This window comes from Mytilus galloprovincialis, chromosome 11, assembly GCF_965363235.1.
Source record: "Mytilus galloprovincialis chromosome 11, xbMytGall1.hap1.1, whole genome shotgun sequence".
Lineage (NCBI taxonomy): Eukaryota > Metazoa > Mollusca > Bivalvia > Mytilida > Mytilidae > Mytilus > Mytilus galloprovincialis.
In genome coordinates this window covers 2,899,138-2,918,891 of record NC_134848.1, presented here as the reverse complement: position 1 = coordinate 2,918,891, position 19,754 = coordinate 2,899,138, and the positions used below count along the sequence as shown (strand labels likewise).

The 19,754-nt window shown below is 32.0% G+C and overlaps 2 protein-coding genes across 2 annotated transcripts in view; both read left to right on the top strand.

The window, feature by feature from the left end:
- Positions 1 to 19,754, top strand: part of LOC143051962 (uncharacterized) — a 467,775-nt gene that overhangs the window by 211,464 nt on the left and 236,557 nt on the right. The window lies entirely within an intron of this gene.
- Positions 1 to 19,754, top strand: part of LOC143051533 (uncharacterized) — a 621,634-nt gene that overhangs the window by 584,084 nt on the left and 17,796 nt on the right. Inside the window, exons 11-16 of the mRNA XM_076224424.1 lie at positions 3,261 to 3,503; positions 6,428 to 6,907; positions 9,433 to 9,539; positions 14,927 to 15,380; positions 18,071 to 18,843; positions 19,488 to 19,518. Of these exons, the coding sequence (XP_076080539.1) occupies positions 3,261 to 3,503; positions 6,428 to 6,907; positions 9,433 to 9,539; positions 14,927 to 15,380; positions 18,071 to 18,843; positions 19,488 to 19,518 (2,088 nt within the window). The remainder of the gene's footprint in view (positions 1 to 3,260; positions 3,504 to 6,427; positions 6,908 to 9,432; positions 9,540 to 14,926; positions 15,381 to 18,070; positions 18,844 to 19,487; positions 19,519 to 19,754) is intronic.

The window sequence follows — 19,754 nt, the reverse complement described above, 5'->3', positions numbered from 1 at the left end:
AACATATAACCAGATTCATACATCAACACATTGACATATTGACACACTGATATATCAACATATAACCAGACTCAAACATCAACACATTGACATACTGACACAATTACATATCAACATATAACCAGATTCATACATCAACACATTGACATATTGATACACTTACATATCAACATATAACCAGATTCATACATCAACACATTGAAATATTGACACACTTACATATCAACATATAACCAGACTCAAACATCAACACATTGACATATTGACACACTGACATCAACATATAACCAGACTCAAACATCAACATATTGACATATTGACACTCTTACATATCAACATATAACCAGACTCAAACATCAACACATTGACATATAGACACACTTACATATCAACATATAACCAGATTCATACATCAACACATTGACATACTGACACACTTACATATCAACATATTGACATATTGACACACTTTCATATCAACACATTGACATATTGACATATCAACATATAACCAGACTTAAACATCACCTCATTGAAATCTTGACACACTTACATATCAACATATAACCAGATTCATACATCAACACATTGACATCTTGACACACTTTCATATCAATATATAACCAGACTCAAACATCAACACATTGACATCTTGACACACTTACATATCAACATATAACCAGATTCAGACATCAACACATTGACATATAGACACATTTACATATCAACATATAACCAGACTTAAACATCAACACATTGACATATTGACACACTTACATATCAACATATAACCAGATTCATACATCAACACATTGACATACTGACACACTTACATATCAACACATTGACATACTGACACACTTACATATCAACACATTGACATATTGACACACTGACATCAACATATAACCAGACTCAAACATCAACATATTGACATATTGACACTCTTACATATCAACATATAACCAGACTCAAACATCAACACATTGACATATAGACACACTTACATATCAACATATAACCAGACTCATACATCAACACATTGACATATTGACACACTGAAATATCAACATATAACCAGATTCATACATCAACACATTGACATATTGATACACTTACATATCAACATATAACCAGACTCAAACATCAACACATTGACATCTTGACACACTTACATATCAACATATAACCAGATTCATACATCAACAGATTGACATATTGACACACTTACATATCAACATATAACCAGGGTCAAACATCAACACATTGACATATTGACACACTTACATATCAACATATAACCAGATTCATACATCAGCACATTGACATATTGACACACTTACATATCAACAGATAATCAGATTTAGACATCAACACATTGACATATTGACACACTTACATATCAACATATAATCAGATTTAGACATCAACACATTGACATCTTGACACACTAACATATCAACACATTACATATTGACACACTTACATATCAACATATAATCAGACTCAAACATCAGCACATTGACATATTGACACACTGACATATCAACATATAACCAGACTTAAACATCACCACATTGACATCTTGACACACTTACATATCAACATATAACCAGACTCAAACATCAACACATTGACATATTGACACACTGACATAATAACATATTACCAGACTCAAACATCAACACATTGACATATTGACACACTGAATATCAACATATAACCAGACTTAAACATCACCACATTGACATCTTGACACACTTACATATCAACATATAACCAGACTCAAACATCAACACATTGACATATTGACACACTGACATAATAACATATTACCAGACTCAAACATCAACACATTGACATATTGACACACTGAGAGATCAACATCTTACCGGACTCAAACATCAACACATTGACGCACTGACAGATCAACATGTTACCAGACTATAACATCAAAACATTGACATATTGACACACTGACATATCAACACATTCCCTGACTCAAACATCAACACATTGGCATATTGACACACTGAATATCTACATCTTAGCAGACTCAAACATAAACACATTGGCAGATGAACACATTAACAGACTCATACATTGACACATTGACAGATCTACACATAAACAGACTGAAACATTTGCATATCGACAAGTTGACACACTGACAAATCAACACATTTACAGACTAAAATATTCACACGTTGACATATTGACACATTGACAGAATCAAACATCAATACATAGACATATAGACACTCTTGACATATTGAACCACAAACATATTGAACAACGCATACATTAACACATTAACATATTGACACACTGACAAATCAACCCATTAACAGCCTCTAACATCAACAAGTTGAAATATCGACACATGAACTCACACAACAACACATTGGCATACTGACACACTGACAGATGAACACTTCAAAAGATTCATAAATCTACACATGACATATCAACACATCAACATATCAACACATTAACATACTAAAACATCTACACATTGATACATCGACACACTGACAAATCAACCCATTAACACTCATACATCAAGACACTGACAGATCCACATATAACAAGACTCGTACATCAACACAATGACATGTTGATACTTTGAGAGACTAAAAAATCAATGCATTGCCATATCAACACACTGACAGATAAACACATTAACAGATTCAAACATCAACACATTAACAAACTCATACATCAACACATTAACACTCATACATCGACATATCAACATATTGACACACTGACATATTAACTAAAATGTCAGACTCATACATTGACACATTGACATATTAAAACACAGACAGACCAAAGCATTAAAAGAATCCAACATCCATATGTAGACATATCAATACACTTATAAATTAACACATTAACAGTAAATTCATCAACACAGATATATCGACAAACTGACATTTTAACACATTATCAGACTCATACATCGACACATAGACATATTGACACACTGAAATTTCCACACCTTAAAATATTCATATATCAACACATATACATATTAGAACACTAACAATTTAACACATTTACAGACTTCTACATCATTACACTAACAGATCATTACATAAACATCAACACATAGACATAAAGACATTCTGACATATCGAAAAATGACATATAAACATATTATACAACAAATGAGGATAAATTATCTATGAGTGTGTGTATATAAACATTTTTTTTCACAACATGAACAAATCAAAACTTTAAAATTTTTTTTTTAGAATCCATTGAAAAAGGGCAACAGTCTGCCATGTTAAATCGTTTATTAGGGAAGGGCAGCTATGAATCATTTGATATGAGATGCATGGTAACCGGCCAGTTTTCTGTTGGGAAAACGACTCTTGTGAAGCTGTTAGCTGGGGATGTCATACCAGAGGGACGACATCCAACTGATGGGATATCTCTGGTAGAAGGTCGCTGTGGTCTCGATATTCAGACCAAAGAGTGGATTCTTGTTGATCCAGGTGAGAAAGGGCACAAGTGGAATATCTGACCACATTTAAAGAAACCCTATTCATGGACTGCGCTATCAGCAGACATGTTATAGCACTGATTTTTGTAGCCATTTTTGTTGTGCCTATTCACACGCAATATTAATTCAATATAAAATCTTAACTGTGTATGAAAATTTTAACATTATTACTAATCTCATTAGAAGGATGTTAAGGTTTTTATATGACCGCAAAAATTGAAATGTATTGGTTGTATATCAGTATTCAGAAACACTACAAAATTCATCATGTGAGAAATTATTAGGTGTTAAAATTGACAGCACACTTAGCTGGAAAAACCAAATTGATCAAATTTGTGCTAGCATTTCATCAAGAATATACCTTCTTTCTAAATTAAAGAAATTTTTAGATATTAATGCCAGGAAAACATATTATAATGGGTATATTCTGCCTCTCATCGATTACTGCTGTATTATTTGGGGAGAGTGTAAAAATGAAGGGATAGTAAGAATATTAAAACTTCAAAAGAGAGCAGCAAGATTAATTCTTGATGCAGACCCATTATCCCCATCAGCCCCCTTATTTAAAAAACTTGGTTGGATGACAGTAGAAAACAGAATCAAATACCATAAATATTTATTGCTATCTAAATGTATGCGGAAAGAAGCACCACAGTACCTAATTCAAAAGTTTCAACTTATATCTGTAAATAATCCGTATGCTTTAAGGGGTGTTACTCAAGGTAATTTGATAGTTCCAAAGCCAAAAACTGAACTGTTTAAAAAATCTTTTGCTTATTCTGGATCAGTTTTATGGAACGGACTACCTTATGAAATGCGTAAAGTGCAAAACACTTATTCTTTTAAACAAATTATAAAACAATACTTGAGACAGTCCCAATATTCAGTCTGAAATGATTGCAACTACATTGTATTACTCTTAGAATGTATGATTTTAATGCTTTGTATATACTAGGTCTATTTACTACATGCGATATTTAACTGTTTTATATTTTTTAATCATGGTACATGTACACTGAACTATTATGTCTATACAATTGTGTTTATATGTTGTATGATTGCTTTTTTCTTTTATTATTACCATTTTGTTTTTACTTGTATTGCATACATGTATATGAGGGCCTCAGGGAGATTAGTGATTGTGACTAACTGTGTTTACCCTCTTTAAATAAAGAATTTATTATTATTATTATTATTATTAGTATATTGGTATCACGTTGGTGTCGTCGTTGTCCGTAGTCGTCATTGTCGTCCGAAGACATTTGGTTTTCGCACTCTAACTTTTGTAAAAGTAATTAGAAATTTATGAAATTTAAACACAAGGTTGATGACTATAAAAGAAAGGTTGGGATTGATTTTTGGTGTTTTGGTCCCAACAGTTTACAAATTAGGGGCCAAAAAATGCCCAAATAAGCATTTATCTAGGTTTTCGCACAATGACTAGTATAAGTAAATAGAAATCTATGAAATTTTAACACAAGGTTTATGACCAAAAAAGGAAGGTTTGGATTGATTTTGGGAGTTTTGGTTCCAACAAATTAGGGGCCAAAAGGGTCCAAAATTAAACTTTGTTTGATTTCATCAAAAAATGAATTATTCGGGTTCTTTGAAATGCCAAATCTAACTGTGTATTCAGATTCTTTATTTTTGGTCCTATTTTCAAATTGGTCTACATTAAAGTCCAAAGGGTTCAAAATTAAACTAAGCTTGATTTTAACAAAAAGTGAATTCTTGGGGTCTTTGATATGCTGAATCTAAACATGTACTTAGATTTTTGATTATGGGCTCAGTTTTCAAGTTGGTTCAAAACGGGGTCCAAAATTATTATATTAAGTATTGTGCAATAGCAAGAGATTTTTAAAAGGTACAGTATTGCGCAATAGCAAGAAATCGTCAATTGCACAGTATTGTGCAATAGCAAGAAATGTTCATTGCACAGTATTGTGCAATAGCAAGAAATCTTCAATAGCACAGTATTGTGCAATAGCAAGAAATCTTAAATTGCACAGTATTGCACAACAGCAAAAAATATCTAATTGCACAATATCTGCAATAGCAAGAAATTTTCAATTGCACAGTTTTTATGAAATATTCTTTGAAAATAGAAGTTATCTTTCTTTGTCCAGAATAGTAGTTGAATCAACTTAAATCATTGTTTTATACAATAAAAAATGTATATTAACTTTTAGTATCAACTAAATAAATTAAAGCAATCTTTACCATTCATGATTGCAAGCACTTTTTTACATTTTGATATTTTATGATGTATTTAAATGAGTAGTAATTGTTGCAAACTCCATTAGAAATTTGAATTGAGATCAGTTTTGGAATAAGGGAAAGGGGGATGTGAAAAAAATTGGGGGGGGGGGTCAATTTTTCTCATTTCAGATTTCATAAATAAAAAGAAAATTTTTGTAAACATTTTTTTTGAGAGGATTAATATTCAACAGCATAGAGAATTGCTCAAAGGCAAAAAAAAACAATTTGAAAGTTCATTAGACCACATTCATTCTGTGTCAAAAACCTATGCTGTGTCAAATATTTTATCACAATCCAAATTTAGAGCCAAATCCAGCTTTAATAATGTGTCCATTCTTGCCCCAACCATTCAGGGTTCAAACTTTGCGGTTGTATAAAGCTGCATCCTGCAGAGCATCTTGTTATATTTTTAAATCGAATTTAAATGTTAAAATTATGCAATGAATTAACATTTATTTTCCATAATCAAAAATTTAATCAATCAATCAGTTAAAATATGACTCTCTTTAAAGTGTGTTAATAGCATTATATGAATGTTACACCTGATAAGATATGATTCTTATCTTAATTCTGATTTTTCTTACATTCTTTACTTGGTTTTAACAGCCTGCAGCTGTTTTGGATTTGATTTGCCTGATGTATTAAATATAATTTCAGACTCTTACAATGCCCTGGATGTTGTGTACCATAAGGTTTTAATGACCTCTCTGGAAGAAGAGGAGGAGAGTGAACTTACCAACAAAGCTTCAGATACAAGCCCAACTGGTTATGCCAAAGCTACACTTTCCTCTTTGCCCTCAGAACAGTCTGCAGCAGCACAATCTCTACCATCTACGAAATCCTCCAATGTGCCTCACACGGTAAAACAGATGGAAAAGAAAATGAGAACAAGAATGACAAAAGAAGAAATAAGAAAGAAAATGAAAAAGTTCCTCAAAAGTGGAAAGTATAAGATGAAAGTTGGACGTCTTATCTTCTGGGATTTTGGTGGACAATATGTTTTTCTAACAACACATCAGACCTTCATGACGTTCCGGGCATTGTTTCTTGTAGTATTTGATGGGAGCAAAGATTTGCATGAACAGGTCCCTGATGTGATGTGTTTTCCAGGGCAGCACATGACGCCAACTCCAGCAGGTAATATGCATGTTATTTACACTCAGATAATGAAAACAGGATACATTTCTATAACAGCAAGATGATAGTTCAAAAAACAATTAGAATTGTCTAAATATTTAAGCCTAAATCTAAATGTTTACGTAACTTGTTTACATTGCCACTTTGAGCTTGTCACAAACTACAATATTAACCTTAATATGTCTCACATTTCGAAACATTGATATGAGGTAAGACAATAATATTTATCAAAGATACCAGGTTTGAATTTTTGTACGTCGGAAAGTGCTTTAGATTTTTGAATGAGTAAATTCTCACAAAAAAGGAGCTGATGATTTTATCATACAGTGTTGCATTTATTGACAGACAACATCATATTTTTGCGGTCATATATTGGTATGAAGTTGGCGTCGTTGACGTCGTCCGAAGACATATTGGTTTTTGCACATTTAATTAAGTTTAAGAAATGGATCTCTATGAAATATTACCATAAGGTTCAATACCACAAAAGGAAGGTTGGGTTTGATTTTGGGGGTTATGGTACCAACATTTAAGGAAATAGGGGGCCAAAAATAAGCATTTTTGTAACTTCCAGACAATAACTTGTGTGTTAGTGTATGGATCTCTCTGACATTGTACCACAAGGTTCTATATCACAAAGGAAATGCTAGGATTGATGTTGGGGGTAATTGCCTCAAAATTTTTGGAATTAGCGGCCAAAAAGGGTAAAAAAACATGCATTTTTCTAGTTTGAGGACAATACCTTTTGTGTAAGTGTATGGATCTTTCTGAAATTATACTACAAGGTTCCATATCACTAAGGGAAGGCTGGTTTGAGTTTTGGGGTAATTGCCCTTAATGTTTAGGAATTTGGGACCAAAAAGGACACAAAAAAGCTTTTTTTCTAGTTTCCATACAACAACTTGTGTTCAAGTGTATAGATCTCTCTGAAATTGTACTGCAAGGTATTATACCACAAAGGGAAGGCTGGGATTGAATTTGGGGTGATGAATCATAAGGGGTTCAAAAAATTTGGAGGGGATTTGTTTTCTGTTTTTTTTTTTTCTTTAATTTTTGTTTCTTTTAAGTTGTTTATTTCTGATATATATATATATTTAAAAGCAAATAATAATGATATGGCAGGAGATACACACCAAACAGGATAATGGGAATTATTATATTAAGTATTGTGCAATAGCAAGAAATTTTCAATTGCACAGTATTGCGCTATAGCAAGAAATCTTCAATTGCACAGTATTGCACAATAGCAAGAAATCTTCAAATGCACAGTATTGTAGATGTGATCTCACCTTAACCTCATTTTCATTTCATTGAGTTTTAGTATTTTTTCTAATACCATATGTAATAGGTCAACTATATTTGGTGTATGGAAATATTTTATGATGTACATGTCAGTCTCCATGTATCATCTCACCTTGACCTTATTTTCATGGATCATTGATCAATGTTAAGTTTTCATGGTTAAGTTTGTTTCTTAGATACTATAAGCAATAATTCGACTATATTTAATGCATAGATTGATTGTACGGTGTACATGTCTGCCTGGCATGGTTCGTCTGACCTTGACCTCCTTTTCATGGTTCATTGGTCAATGTTAAGTTTAATTTTTCTAGGTCATATCTATAAATTAACTGTTTACAAAACTTTTGAATTTTTAAAATACTAAGGCTTTTCTACCTCAGGAATAGATTACCTTGCGTGTATTTGGCAAAACTTTCAGGAATTTTGATCCTCAATGCTCTTCAACCTCGTACTTTATTTGGCCTTTTTAACTTTTTTGGATTCGAGCGTCACTGATGAGTCCTTTGTAGACAGACTGGTCAACTACATTTAGTGAATTGAATGATTGTTAGGAGTACATGTATTTCTGTTTAGTTTATCTGACCTTGACCTCATTTTCTTGGATCATGCTAAATTTTTTGTGATAGTTGTAGTAAAACTTTATATTTAGGACTTTCAACATAATATAAATGGTTAGTAAAGAAGGCGAGAAATTTCAGTGTGTGCACTATTGTTGTTATTCCTTAATTCTATTTTTGTTAAAAACTTTGAATTAAATAGCAGCAAAAACCAATGTTATCCTTACTTGTGTCAAAATATGTTTATTTGTTGTAAAAGTAAGTTAAGCAATGTATTGTCAAATTCACAATTAATGGCCTAGTCATTAAGCAATGTTAAAAACAATGTTTTCCTATAGAAAGTCAGATTGTTTTATAATGAGTAAACCAAAAAACATATTTAATGTTAGAATGTTAGCATACTGATTTCTCAAAATATCTACCCAAAGACTAAAAATTGTAGTTTTGATGAAATTTTTCTTCATACACCATCCAGATTTATTTCCTTATATTTTATGCCTAAAAAAGTAAGTAGGAAAATGGAATTACTTGTTAAATTTGTTCATGAATTTGTATTCCATCTGCTTCCTTTGTTTAATATTCACATAGACCAAGGTGAGAGACGCAGGCTCTTTAGAGCCTCTAGTTTATACTTTTTTTATGACAGATTTTGAATTTATTTTGTAGTATTCTTGCAATATTGGGTCAATTCCATCCTGACCTATTGTAAGGTTGTATATGAAGGCATACCAAAAATCTTGTTTGTTGCCACTCACAAGGACAAAGTACCAATGGTGAGTGATCTTATGTTAGAAATATAGTAGTAAGTCATTGCCATTTGAAACACTTGAATAATGTGTAAAAACTGCTTGCATAATGATAATATGCCCATATGTCTTAAATTGACCAAACTTCGTATAAAGCTACACTTTCGAAAGAACAAGATCCTAATTGATTTGTGGGTAATAGACTAAAGATCAGATTACAGGGCCTATAACTAGAGTAGAATATATGAAGAAACATTTATAGATAAGAAAATGATATTGGCTAGCATTTGTATCAATATTCAATTTGATATATCTCATTGTCATGGAGATTCTTTGCCCTGTCACTCTCGGTCATGGTCTATTGACTTTAAACAATTGTTCAGTTTACATGTTAAAGTTTGTATTTTCTTTGCCTTGTTACTCATTGGACTGGTCTATTGACTATAACAATTGCTCAGTTTAAATGTTAAAGTTTGTATTTTCTTTTTAAGTGAGTTTTATTTCAACAAATATGTTGACAATATGAAAGTTTAGAATTTAGTGGTACTGCACCAGATGCACATCTTAACAATAAATGTATCTTCAGTGATGTTAGAGGCCAAAATATTTGAAATTCCAAAACCTAATACAAATGTTGATGAGTTTGTGAAATAAAAGATTGTGACAGGGAATGCATGAGGACGATTCATGATTTGTTTTAAAATAAGTTCATTTTTTATCAACAAAAAATTGAAATTAAACAATATCCTTATGTTCATGCAAATACCCTCTTGACCTGTTTTAGATGTATTGCCAACTTATTAATTGTGACTTATTTTGTTTACTTGCAGGGGTTAAGAAATCCACTAGCCCAACGCCCGGGACTACAACATTTAGACCTCGGGCAACCAAAACTTGTAACCCCTTATGCCCGACGGACTAGTAACAAAAAATTCTTGGCGTTTCTGAAATAGAATGAAAAAAATCCCCTCATCACTTTTCTATTTTATCCAATCAGATTCCAAGAATTTGAACTGATTTGTACAAGTTTCAAAATAGAACAAATAACTCTGGGTGGATCCCGTTCTTTCAATATTGATGTGTCAATACAAGGGGTGGTATTGTACCTCCTTCTGATTAACTTATTGCAATATAAATGTGAATCCCTTTTGACAGCAGAAACCTGACTTTTGTCAGATATAAATTTGAAACATGTGCACATGTTATGGATGCCATTTTGTTTTTGTTTACATAATGTGAAGAAGCCTCCCGAACCATGAACTAAACATTAACAGTCTTCAGAAAACTTAACCTTGATGCAATAATATTTCATCAATCATGATTATCTTCATTGATATTCAAATGAATTCGATTTGAAGAAATAAAATTTATAACGAATACAGTTTCAGTTTAGAGACTGTGTTCAGGTTATAATCTATTTATAGCCTACAAATAGCCTACCTGTGATAAATGTAAATATGGACATTACTGTACTTGGTTAATAAAACAATTATAAAAGACCCAAACTATGGATGATGAATTTATTCACATAAATATGTGAGGTCATTTAATTAATTTTAATAATAAATAATTTTAAAACTAAAAACAAATATGAGTATTACGTAATTAACCAGCTGATAATTCTTTTACAAAAACATGATGATGTTATTGTATCTGATAAAAAAAAAACTCCAATCCTTTAACATACCCATGTATTATATAGCAGTGGTCAAAGACTTGTATCATCTCCAGATTTGGTCAACTCATTAGATCAGAATATTCAGTGAATATTCAATTATCGATTAATAGAATATATATGCTAAAGGAATATTTTTTGCTGACATAAGTTTTGAGTATCATGTTTGCAAAAATCTACTGTACAATGGATACAAATTGTTAAGTTTATAGAAATCATTGTTATTGCAGCAAACTCTGAATTTGTAGGGCATACTAGGGCTAGCAGGTCAGTTTTGTTGGGCTAGTAGTTCTTCCAACAGGGCTAGTAAAACTCTGCTACCAATTAGCCCTGGGCAAGTGAGCTATAACAAAATTTCTAAACCCCTGACTTGTGTTTCTTTACTAGGTAGGTAAAGTGAATTACCAAACAAAAATAATAACAGCAAGTTTTTCTTTCAAAATACCCTTTTCATTTTATTTTCTTTGGAATGTAAGATTTAACAACTGATAACAGTTGCAATCTGTTATCTTTGAAAGTATAAGATCTAGGTTAAAAGTGTAAAATCAACCTTTGAGAGAAGATGTATGTCACTTGAAAATTTGACATAAATCTAATTGTAGAACGCATTATGAATGATGGTTATATCAACTTAACGGTCCTGTTGGATTTTAAGAAAGCTTTTGATGTAGTAGACATGGTAGATCATGATATTCTCTGAAAACAATTTGAAATTTATGGATTTGATAATACTGCTGTTTCTTTTTCAAAATCATATTTGAATGAAAAAACTCAACAAGTACAAATTGGTAATGCTCATTCTGAAAATCTTTATATCAAAGTATGGTGTCCCCCAAGGCTCCATATTAGGCCCACTTCTGTTTATATTATACATAAACGACCTTCCTTTTTATATGAAAAATTGTTTCACTGTTATATGCCGATGATTCAACTTTACATCTTTCTGGTAATAGTTATCAAAACTCTACAGTCAAAGGTACAAGAAGATTTACGTGGTGTTGAGGAATGGTGCAATGATAACAATATGTTCATCAACAAAAATAAAACATAATATATGATTATTGGAACGAAGCAAAGAGCAATGCCACATTACAATGAGAGTTGTTTAACTATTAACAATCAAGTGATACAATCTTCCACATGCGAAAGCCTTTTAGGAATTAAAATTGACCCTTCCCTCACATGGACAAACCAAATTGATGTGATCTGCTCAAAAATATCATTAAGACTATAACTACTATTAAAGATTAAAAAATTTCTAAATCTAGACAGCAGAAAATTATTCTATATTGGTTTTATCTTGCCACTAATTGATTATTGTTGTTAAGTGTGGAGTAGTTGTAGCAGTGAGGATATTAAAATTACAAAAGAGAGCTGCTAGATTAATACTAGAAACCAACCCTTTCGCTCCTTCTTCGCCCTTATTCAAACACTTAAACTGGTTGACAGTTGAACAGAGAATAAAATATCACAAGTTTGTGATGACATTTAAGTGCATTAAAAATGATGCCCCATCATATCCAACTGACAAGTTTCATTATGTTTCAGACAGAAATACATACCCCTTGAGAAATGCTGTTCAAGGAAACCTCATACTCCCTAAACCAAAAACAGAATTGATCAAAATCTTTTTTACGTATCCGAGACCATTCTTGTGGAATAATTTGCCAATACCGTGAAGAAAAATTACAAATGTTAATTCTTTCAAATACAACATTATAACAGATCAATTCCCATACAGAAAAAATGATCACTAGGCCAACTGCATTGCTCAACTGTCCGCCAGTTGAGCTAACAGTTGAGGGCAAGTTGAGGGCTAGCTGGCCATCAGTTGGGCAAATAGTTGAGGGCCAGTTGAGGGCTAGCTGGATTTTTGCCATGCAAATTAGGTAGCCCTCAACTATCAATGATCAAATTTATGCAAATTAGTTGAGCAACGTTGAGAAAATATCATAGTTGAGGGCTAGGTGTCCAACAGTTGAGCAATTAGAGTTGAGGGCTACCTGTCCAACAGTTGAGCACCAGGTCATTAAAAGTTGAGGGCTAGGTGGCCAATAGATGAGGGCCAGGTCATTAAAAGTTGAGGGCTAGGTCTTAAAAAGTTGAGCATTATGTGGTAATTGAAAACTAATGACTACGTACACATTGTAGAAAAAATAAATTTAAATTGTGTATTTTTATAGCCAAAATACTGCTGAAAGATCTTAACTCACAACATACTACATGAATGCTTTATCCTTGCTCTTAAGAAGTTATCTAGCAAATAAGAATAGATCTCTAGTTTTATACCAAATTCATTATATTAGAATATTCTTATTTTATTAGTAATACTTTCTAAAACAATAATAAAATAAACATGTCTCCTGTCTTACACATTTTGACAATATATTGTCTCATTTGTTTCTTCACTCTTTAAAGTGTATAAAGAAAACACTTTAACAATGTTTAAATATCACTATTTTGAACTAAAAGAGCATAATTATACACTTATTCAAAATGGTGGAAATCAAATCTAATCCAATGTACTTACCAAAAGATGTTTCCAGAAATATGTGTTAAACGCCAATCTTCCTAAATCCAAGAGTCATGTCATCAGAAGAATACACTGCACTTTTCAATGTCAATACAGTTATTTGTAACTTTTTTTATCTACATTCATTGTAAAATTCATATTTTATTCATGAAAGCTGGAAGACATCTTTACTTGCCATGTGCATGCTCAAACCCAGTTCAAATTTTAAATGTTTGAGGTTCTTTTGGGTATTGTGACAGTGTGATCACTTTGAGATTTGCCCCTAATAATAATTGTTAATTACCTAATTCTTGAATATTTGATATATCTTATAATAAAAGAAATACTGTTTGTTTTTTATCTTTATGTCAAAGATTTAGTTAAGTTAAAGTACAGAAAAATGTATAAAATTGAAAACATGTGCTTCCCTTAATTTTGCCTCCAACTTTGTGTACATTTATAATAATACTTCCTGTCCATTTGCACTAAAGACAGATAAAACAGATGGCACATAACATTTATATAACTAGGTCATATTTCTAATTGCTCAACTTTTGCTCAACTATTAAAAAAAAGTCAAAGTCTGAATGCTCAACTTTTCCTCAGCTACAAAAATTTCAAAGTCTGAATGCTCAACTTTTCCTCAACTACAAAAATTTCAAAGTCTGAATGCTCAACTTTTGCTCAATTACAAAATTTCAAAGTCTGAAAGCCCAACTTTTCCTCAACTTATTGGCCAGCTTCAGTTGAGGGCCAGTTGAGCGACATCTATCCAACATACAGTGCTTGGCCAGGTTTGAGTTGAGCTAAGATGCTCAACACCTAGCCCTCAACTATTTTGCTTAAAACAGCTAGCCCTCAACTGTCCGCCACATGGCCATCAACTGGCCCTCAACTTTTTTTTCTGTAGGGGTTATTGAAATCAACCTAGCTGTGTAAATAATATTAAAAACTGATTATGTCATGTTTATTTATTCATCAAGTTGTAATGAACATTATTATCATACTTGACTTTTTATACTAATGTATGCAATGTATATGTTTGCATTTTGTTTGATTTTTCATGATGAGGGCCTCAGGGAAGATTAGCTAATTGTGTAACTCTCTTAAAATAAAGTATTGTTGTTGTTGTTGTTATTCCACCATTGAAGATGCATTTAAATCACCAGGTGTGTGATACAGTATCTTTACAGTGTATTATTCTGTCAACTTTTTTATGTTTAACAGGAGAATATTGAGACCAGACGTGAAGAGCTTTACAGAGGAATTGAGGAGTTGTTTAAAGACCACGAGGGAAAACATCATCTGGTCCTTAGACCTCTAATATTTGTCAATGCCAAAGATCAAGCCGACCCAGAAATAGAAGTTCTGAAGAAAACAATAACAGAACTTACATTCGACCACCCATGCTGGGGTGAAAGAATGCCCAATGCTTGTGTTCCATTAGAGCTAGAAATCGCTGAACTAGTGGCAGAAGGAAAACAAATAATGTCATTGGCTGAAGTTAAAGAATTAAATGCTATCAGCGAGGTGTCTGTCCTGTCCCCTGAGCAGTTGACTGATTTCCTACATTTTCATCATTCTCTGGGGAAGATTGTTTATTTCGATACCCCCCAGCTGAGAGATAATGTAATCATCAACCCCCTTCTTATGGTGGAAGTTATGAGATCTTTTATCACAGGTGCGTATGTATTTTCATTGTGTAGTGAATATATATATTGCAGGTAAAAATGTTCCAATGTCCAAAAAGTGTTTACCTACCTTTTATTAGAGCGTGACAGACTGTTTATAATATCCTATACTAATATTTGTGTTGGTATGTGAGAACTTTTATGTAATATGATAAGTAAAAAGATAAATCTTTTTTTATCCACAGTGTTAAAAATTGTGAAATGCATGCAATTTTTTAACAGATTTCTGAATGAAAATGTTGTTTTTTAATTGGTGATGTACGGCAGCAGGCAACCGAGGAGTTTCCTTAGATACTTAGATCAAATTTGAATTGTGTGGCGTCACTTTTATTATACTAGAGTTATGTCCCTTTAATTTATAAATGGGAAAATTGCTGAATTTTTTGTTTCCATTTTCTTACTTAAGTTTGCCTCAACCAGGGACTTTCTATACTAACGGGACTCGTCTTTATTGATTTTAACTGATTACTCAGCCGCCTGTTTAAAGCTACCACCCAACAATAAACTTAGTTCTGATATACAATGCTAGTATATATTTGAGTACTTCACAGTACATTGTAATTGTATAATTATTATTAGTTGTATATATAAAATCTGATTTATAGCGATTTAAGATGACAAAAAATATAGGACTTTGAAAGAATGATGAATTATTTAACTGAGACGTATCATTTTGAAGAACACCCCAGTTGTGTAAAATGGTTATCATATCACACAAGATGGCAGCCACTGAAAATTCAACCAACAAATTCCTCAAAGTTTAAAGATCAATATTTAAAAGACGAGAAATCTTTTGAAAAACATGAAAAGCAGTTTGCAATGACAAAATGTATAAAATTTCATAAAAACGATTGTTTGTTAAACTTGAATATATAGTTATTTGTAGTTATGTTAAATACTTCATAAATGTGAAATGATTTGCTATAAAGTCACGTGACATCAGCTACGGCCGAGATCAGTCTGATAATGTGTATAGATATTGTTATAAGTGACTAGTCCTGTTAGTATAGAAAGTCCCTGCCTCAACCAAACTTTATGAATTCTATACAAAATGCTTATTATCACTAAACAAAAATCAATTATGAATTTTGGTGCCTTCCCTTTTACCATTCTAGAGTTATGCTTCTTACAAATGGAAAAAATGCAGAATTTTTCGTTTCTGTTCTCTTTTTTAAGTTTACTTCATCAAAATTTTATGAAACTTAAATATAATATATTTTTTTTCAATTTAAACTGAAACTGATATTTATTTAGTATTAAGGTATCGGTATAACTATAGAATTACATGGTTTCAAAATATAAGATATATTTGAACAATGCTAAAAAACTTTGAGAATGCAAGTAGTTCTATCTCGTTATGAGTTGATTTCCAACACAATTATGTTTTAAGAAAACAATGTGTAGTTTTTATATATTTAAACTGAAACTCTTATACTAGGCTTTTTATAGAAGGTGAATGTAGACATGCTTAGTGTGACATTCAGTTTCACTAAACTAACATACATTATTGTTTAGGGACCAGCTGATGCACCCCTAGGGTTACGAGATTTTTTCGATGTGTTGGTGGCCTTTGACTGCTTTCTGCATTTTGGTCGGGTAGTTGTCTCTTTAGCGCATTCCATGTTTTTATTTTCAATTTTGTTGCAGGATCAATGCATTTTGACCACAAATGAAACACAATTGCAAAATGGTATAAGTGCCCATATTGATGCCTAGTGTTACAAATTATTCATTGGTTCCCATTTTTGAAATATTTGTCAAAAGATACAAGTTTTATACACAGATTTAAATGAAATTCCTGCTAAATTAAACCAACAGTTCCAATGGGTGAAGTTGAAAGTAATTTTTACGGACACCATCACGAGTTGGTTGACTGTTATGAAATATTCATTTAACAGATGATAATGGATTATGTCGTATCTATGGCAATGTCAGTTTATGAGTTTGAATGTCCCTCTGGTATATTTCACCCCTATTTTATAATATCAAATTTGTCTGTTTGTCTTTTTCTTTTTTAGCCATGGCCCCTATTTTATAAATATCATATTTCATGTATTTGTCAAGGAAATTCAGTGTATTTATCATAAATGTCTTCTTTATATATACGATCACAGCTTGAGAAGTTACCTCAAAATTAATAAATTACCCACCGAAAAGGAATGTATTTAATCAAGGTAATCATGGTAATAGACATTCAAAATATTTGTTTACTTCATGTACTTAGAATAAATAGTAACTGAGGAGTAAACTTTATGTGCTAAAAGCTGGAAAATAAAAATCTGAACGACAGTAATTGACTGACAAGATGTCATCATGGACTACCATGCATCATTCTTAGTGTTTCTTCTACAGATAACATTTACAAACCATGCAAACATTTGAAAACTAACAGTTTTCCCACAGCACATGCAAGCCTTGTTTCAGATTATTTTCTTCCAAATGGGAAATGATTCAACTTTGATCATCAAATCCTGTTATAACAGACTAGACAAAAACATAATGTGTTCTGATACAAAAGACATTTAATTGAAATATATATAAGGATGAATTGTTTTTTCCAGTGATGATCTAAGTGAGCGATACAAATTGTTTTATCATGTAGCTTTTATAGACCGGTATTACCTCATAATATAAACTATATTTTAAGTCTGATAACATATTCTTTATTTCATTTTTATAGATGTTGCATTTTGGCCCAAAGAACATAAAACAAGGAAAACCTTTCAAAAGATGTCTGAAAATGGATTGATACAAAAAGTAGACCTCTACCAGATTTGGGAACAAGAAGAATTCCGTCAGATTTTACCTTTTAAAGAGTACATATTTGATATGCTGATACATCTAGATATCGTATCCGAACAACGGAGATATGATACAAAAACAGGAAGTCGTCTACCAATAGAAAACTTCTTTGTACCCTGTATGCTTACCCAAAGAAATGATACATATTTTTTGACACAAGAATGTACACCAGAGAGGACGCTTAGTTTGGCCTTTGTTTTCAAAGGAACCATCATACCTCCTGCCTTACCAAATCGTCTCATATGTGCATGTCTCAGTATGTGGACATTAAAACAATACCGTGGAAGAAAACTTATGTTTTCTGGGTTTGTTGGGTTATCAGTTGATAAAGAGCATGATATCGTTGTCTGTGTAGAAGGTAACAAGATCTTACTGTACCTAGTCCACAAACGCTCCAAGGGCCTGATAGTTCCTGAGATAGCCACTAGTGTCAGAGAATGTTTGCATTTAACATTGGAGAGGATTTCGGAATTTTATCAGTCCACTGTCCACGAAAAGGTCATCAGTCAACTACCATTTCACACTGAGTATTCCTGCTCAAGATTTATCTGTTACTTTCCAGAAGAAAGATTAGCTTTAAAAACTGATGAGTGCGTTTGTAACCATGGTGACGACATTACACTCAACTGGAAGGTTTGGAACCAGAAACAGGTTTGAATACTAGTATTGAATATGCAAGTTTTTTTTGTAATCACTTAATTTCCCCTACCACAATAACAAATGAATAAAGAGATGTAGTTGAAGTTGAAACTTTGTACACACGTTCCCTATGATCTTTCTACTTTTAATGCCAAATTAGAGTTTTGACCCAAATTTCACGGTCCACTGAACACAGAAAGTGATAATGCAGGTGGAGCATCTATGTACTATGGACGCATTGTTGTTTTCTTATTATAACATGTGACGAGACAAACAGAAAAGAAAATCTAATCTTTTTTTGGAAAGCAACCAATTAAAGTAAAATAGTAAATTTACGATTGGCTAACTTTTAATCCATTTAAATATATATGTACAATTTGTTAAAAAGGTATGGTTCTTTTTGCTCAACAGGAATTTCAAGACATAACTTACATTTCACGAGGGAGTTTACCTTATTGAGTTTTATTTCAACTCTTAAGGTTAATCTGTTTGCAGTTAGCTAATAAGATATTTACAGAAAGATATGTCCATGTTAAACAATCGAATTCAGATTATAATTACTGTTAATAGTTCAAGTATATGCCTTGTTATAATTAGTGTCTGTGCAGTTTATTGTGGATGTTGAATTTACAATAATATTTGTTTTCCTTTAATAGAAACAAAAGCAGTGTGATCCGGATTGTACAGGTATAGTGATGTGTTTTGTATTTAACTTTGTGTTTTGTTATTGATAAAATAATACCTAAAGAGTTAATAACGAATTGACATGACCTCTCAGTGATACTTCCTTAACTGACTGAACTTATTAAACCATGAAGGTGTCAACCCATAGGATACCTTAGTTGTAAATGATAAAGCATATGAGAATTATTGGATTTCAATGCTCTTGGGTTTCCTAATAAATCTATTCTTTTACTATTTAA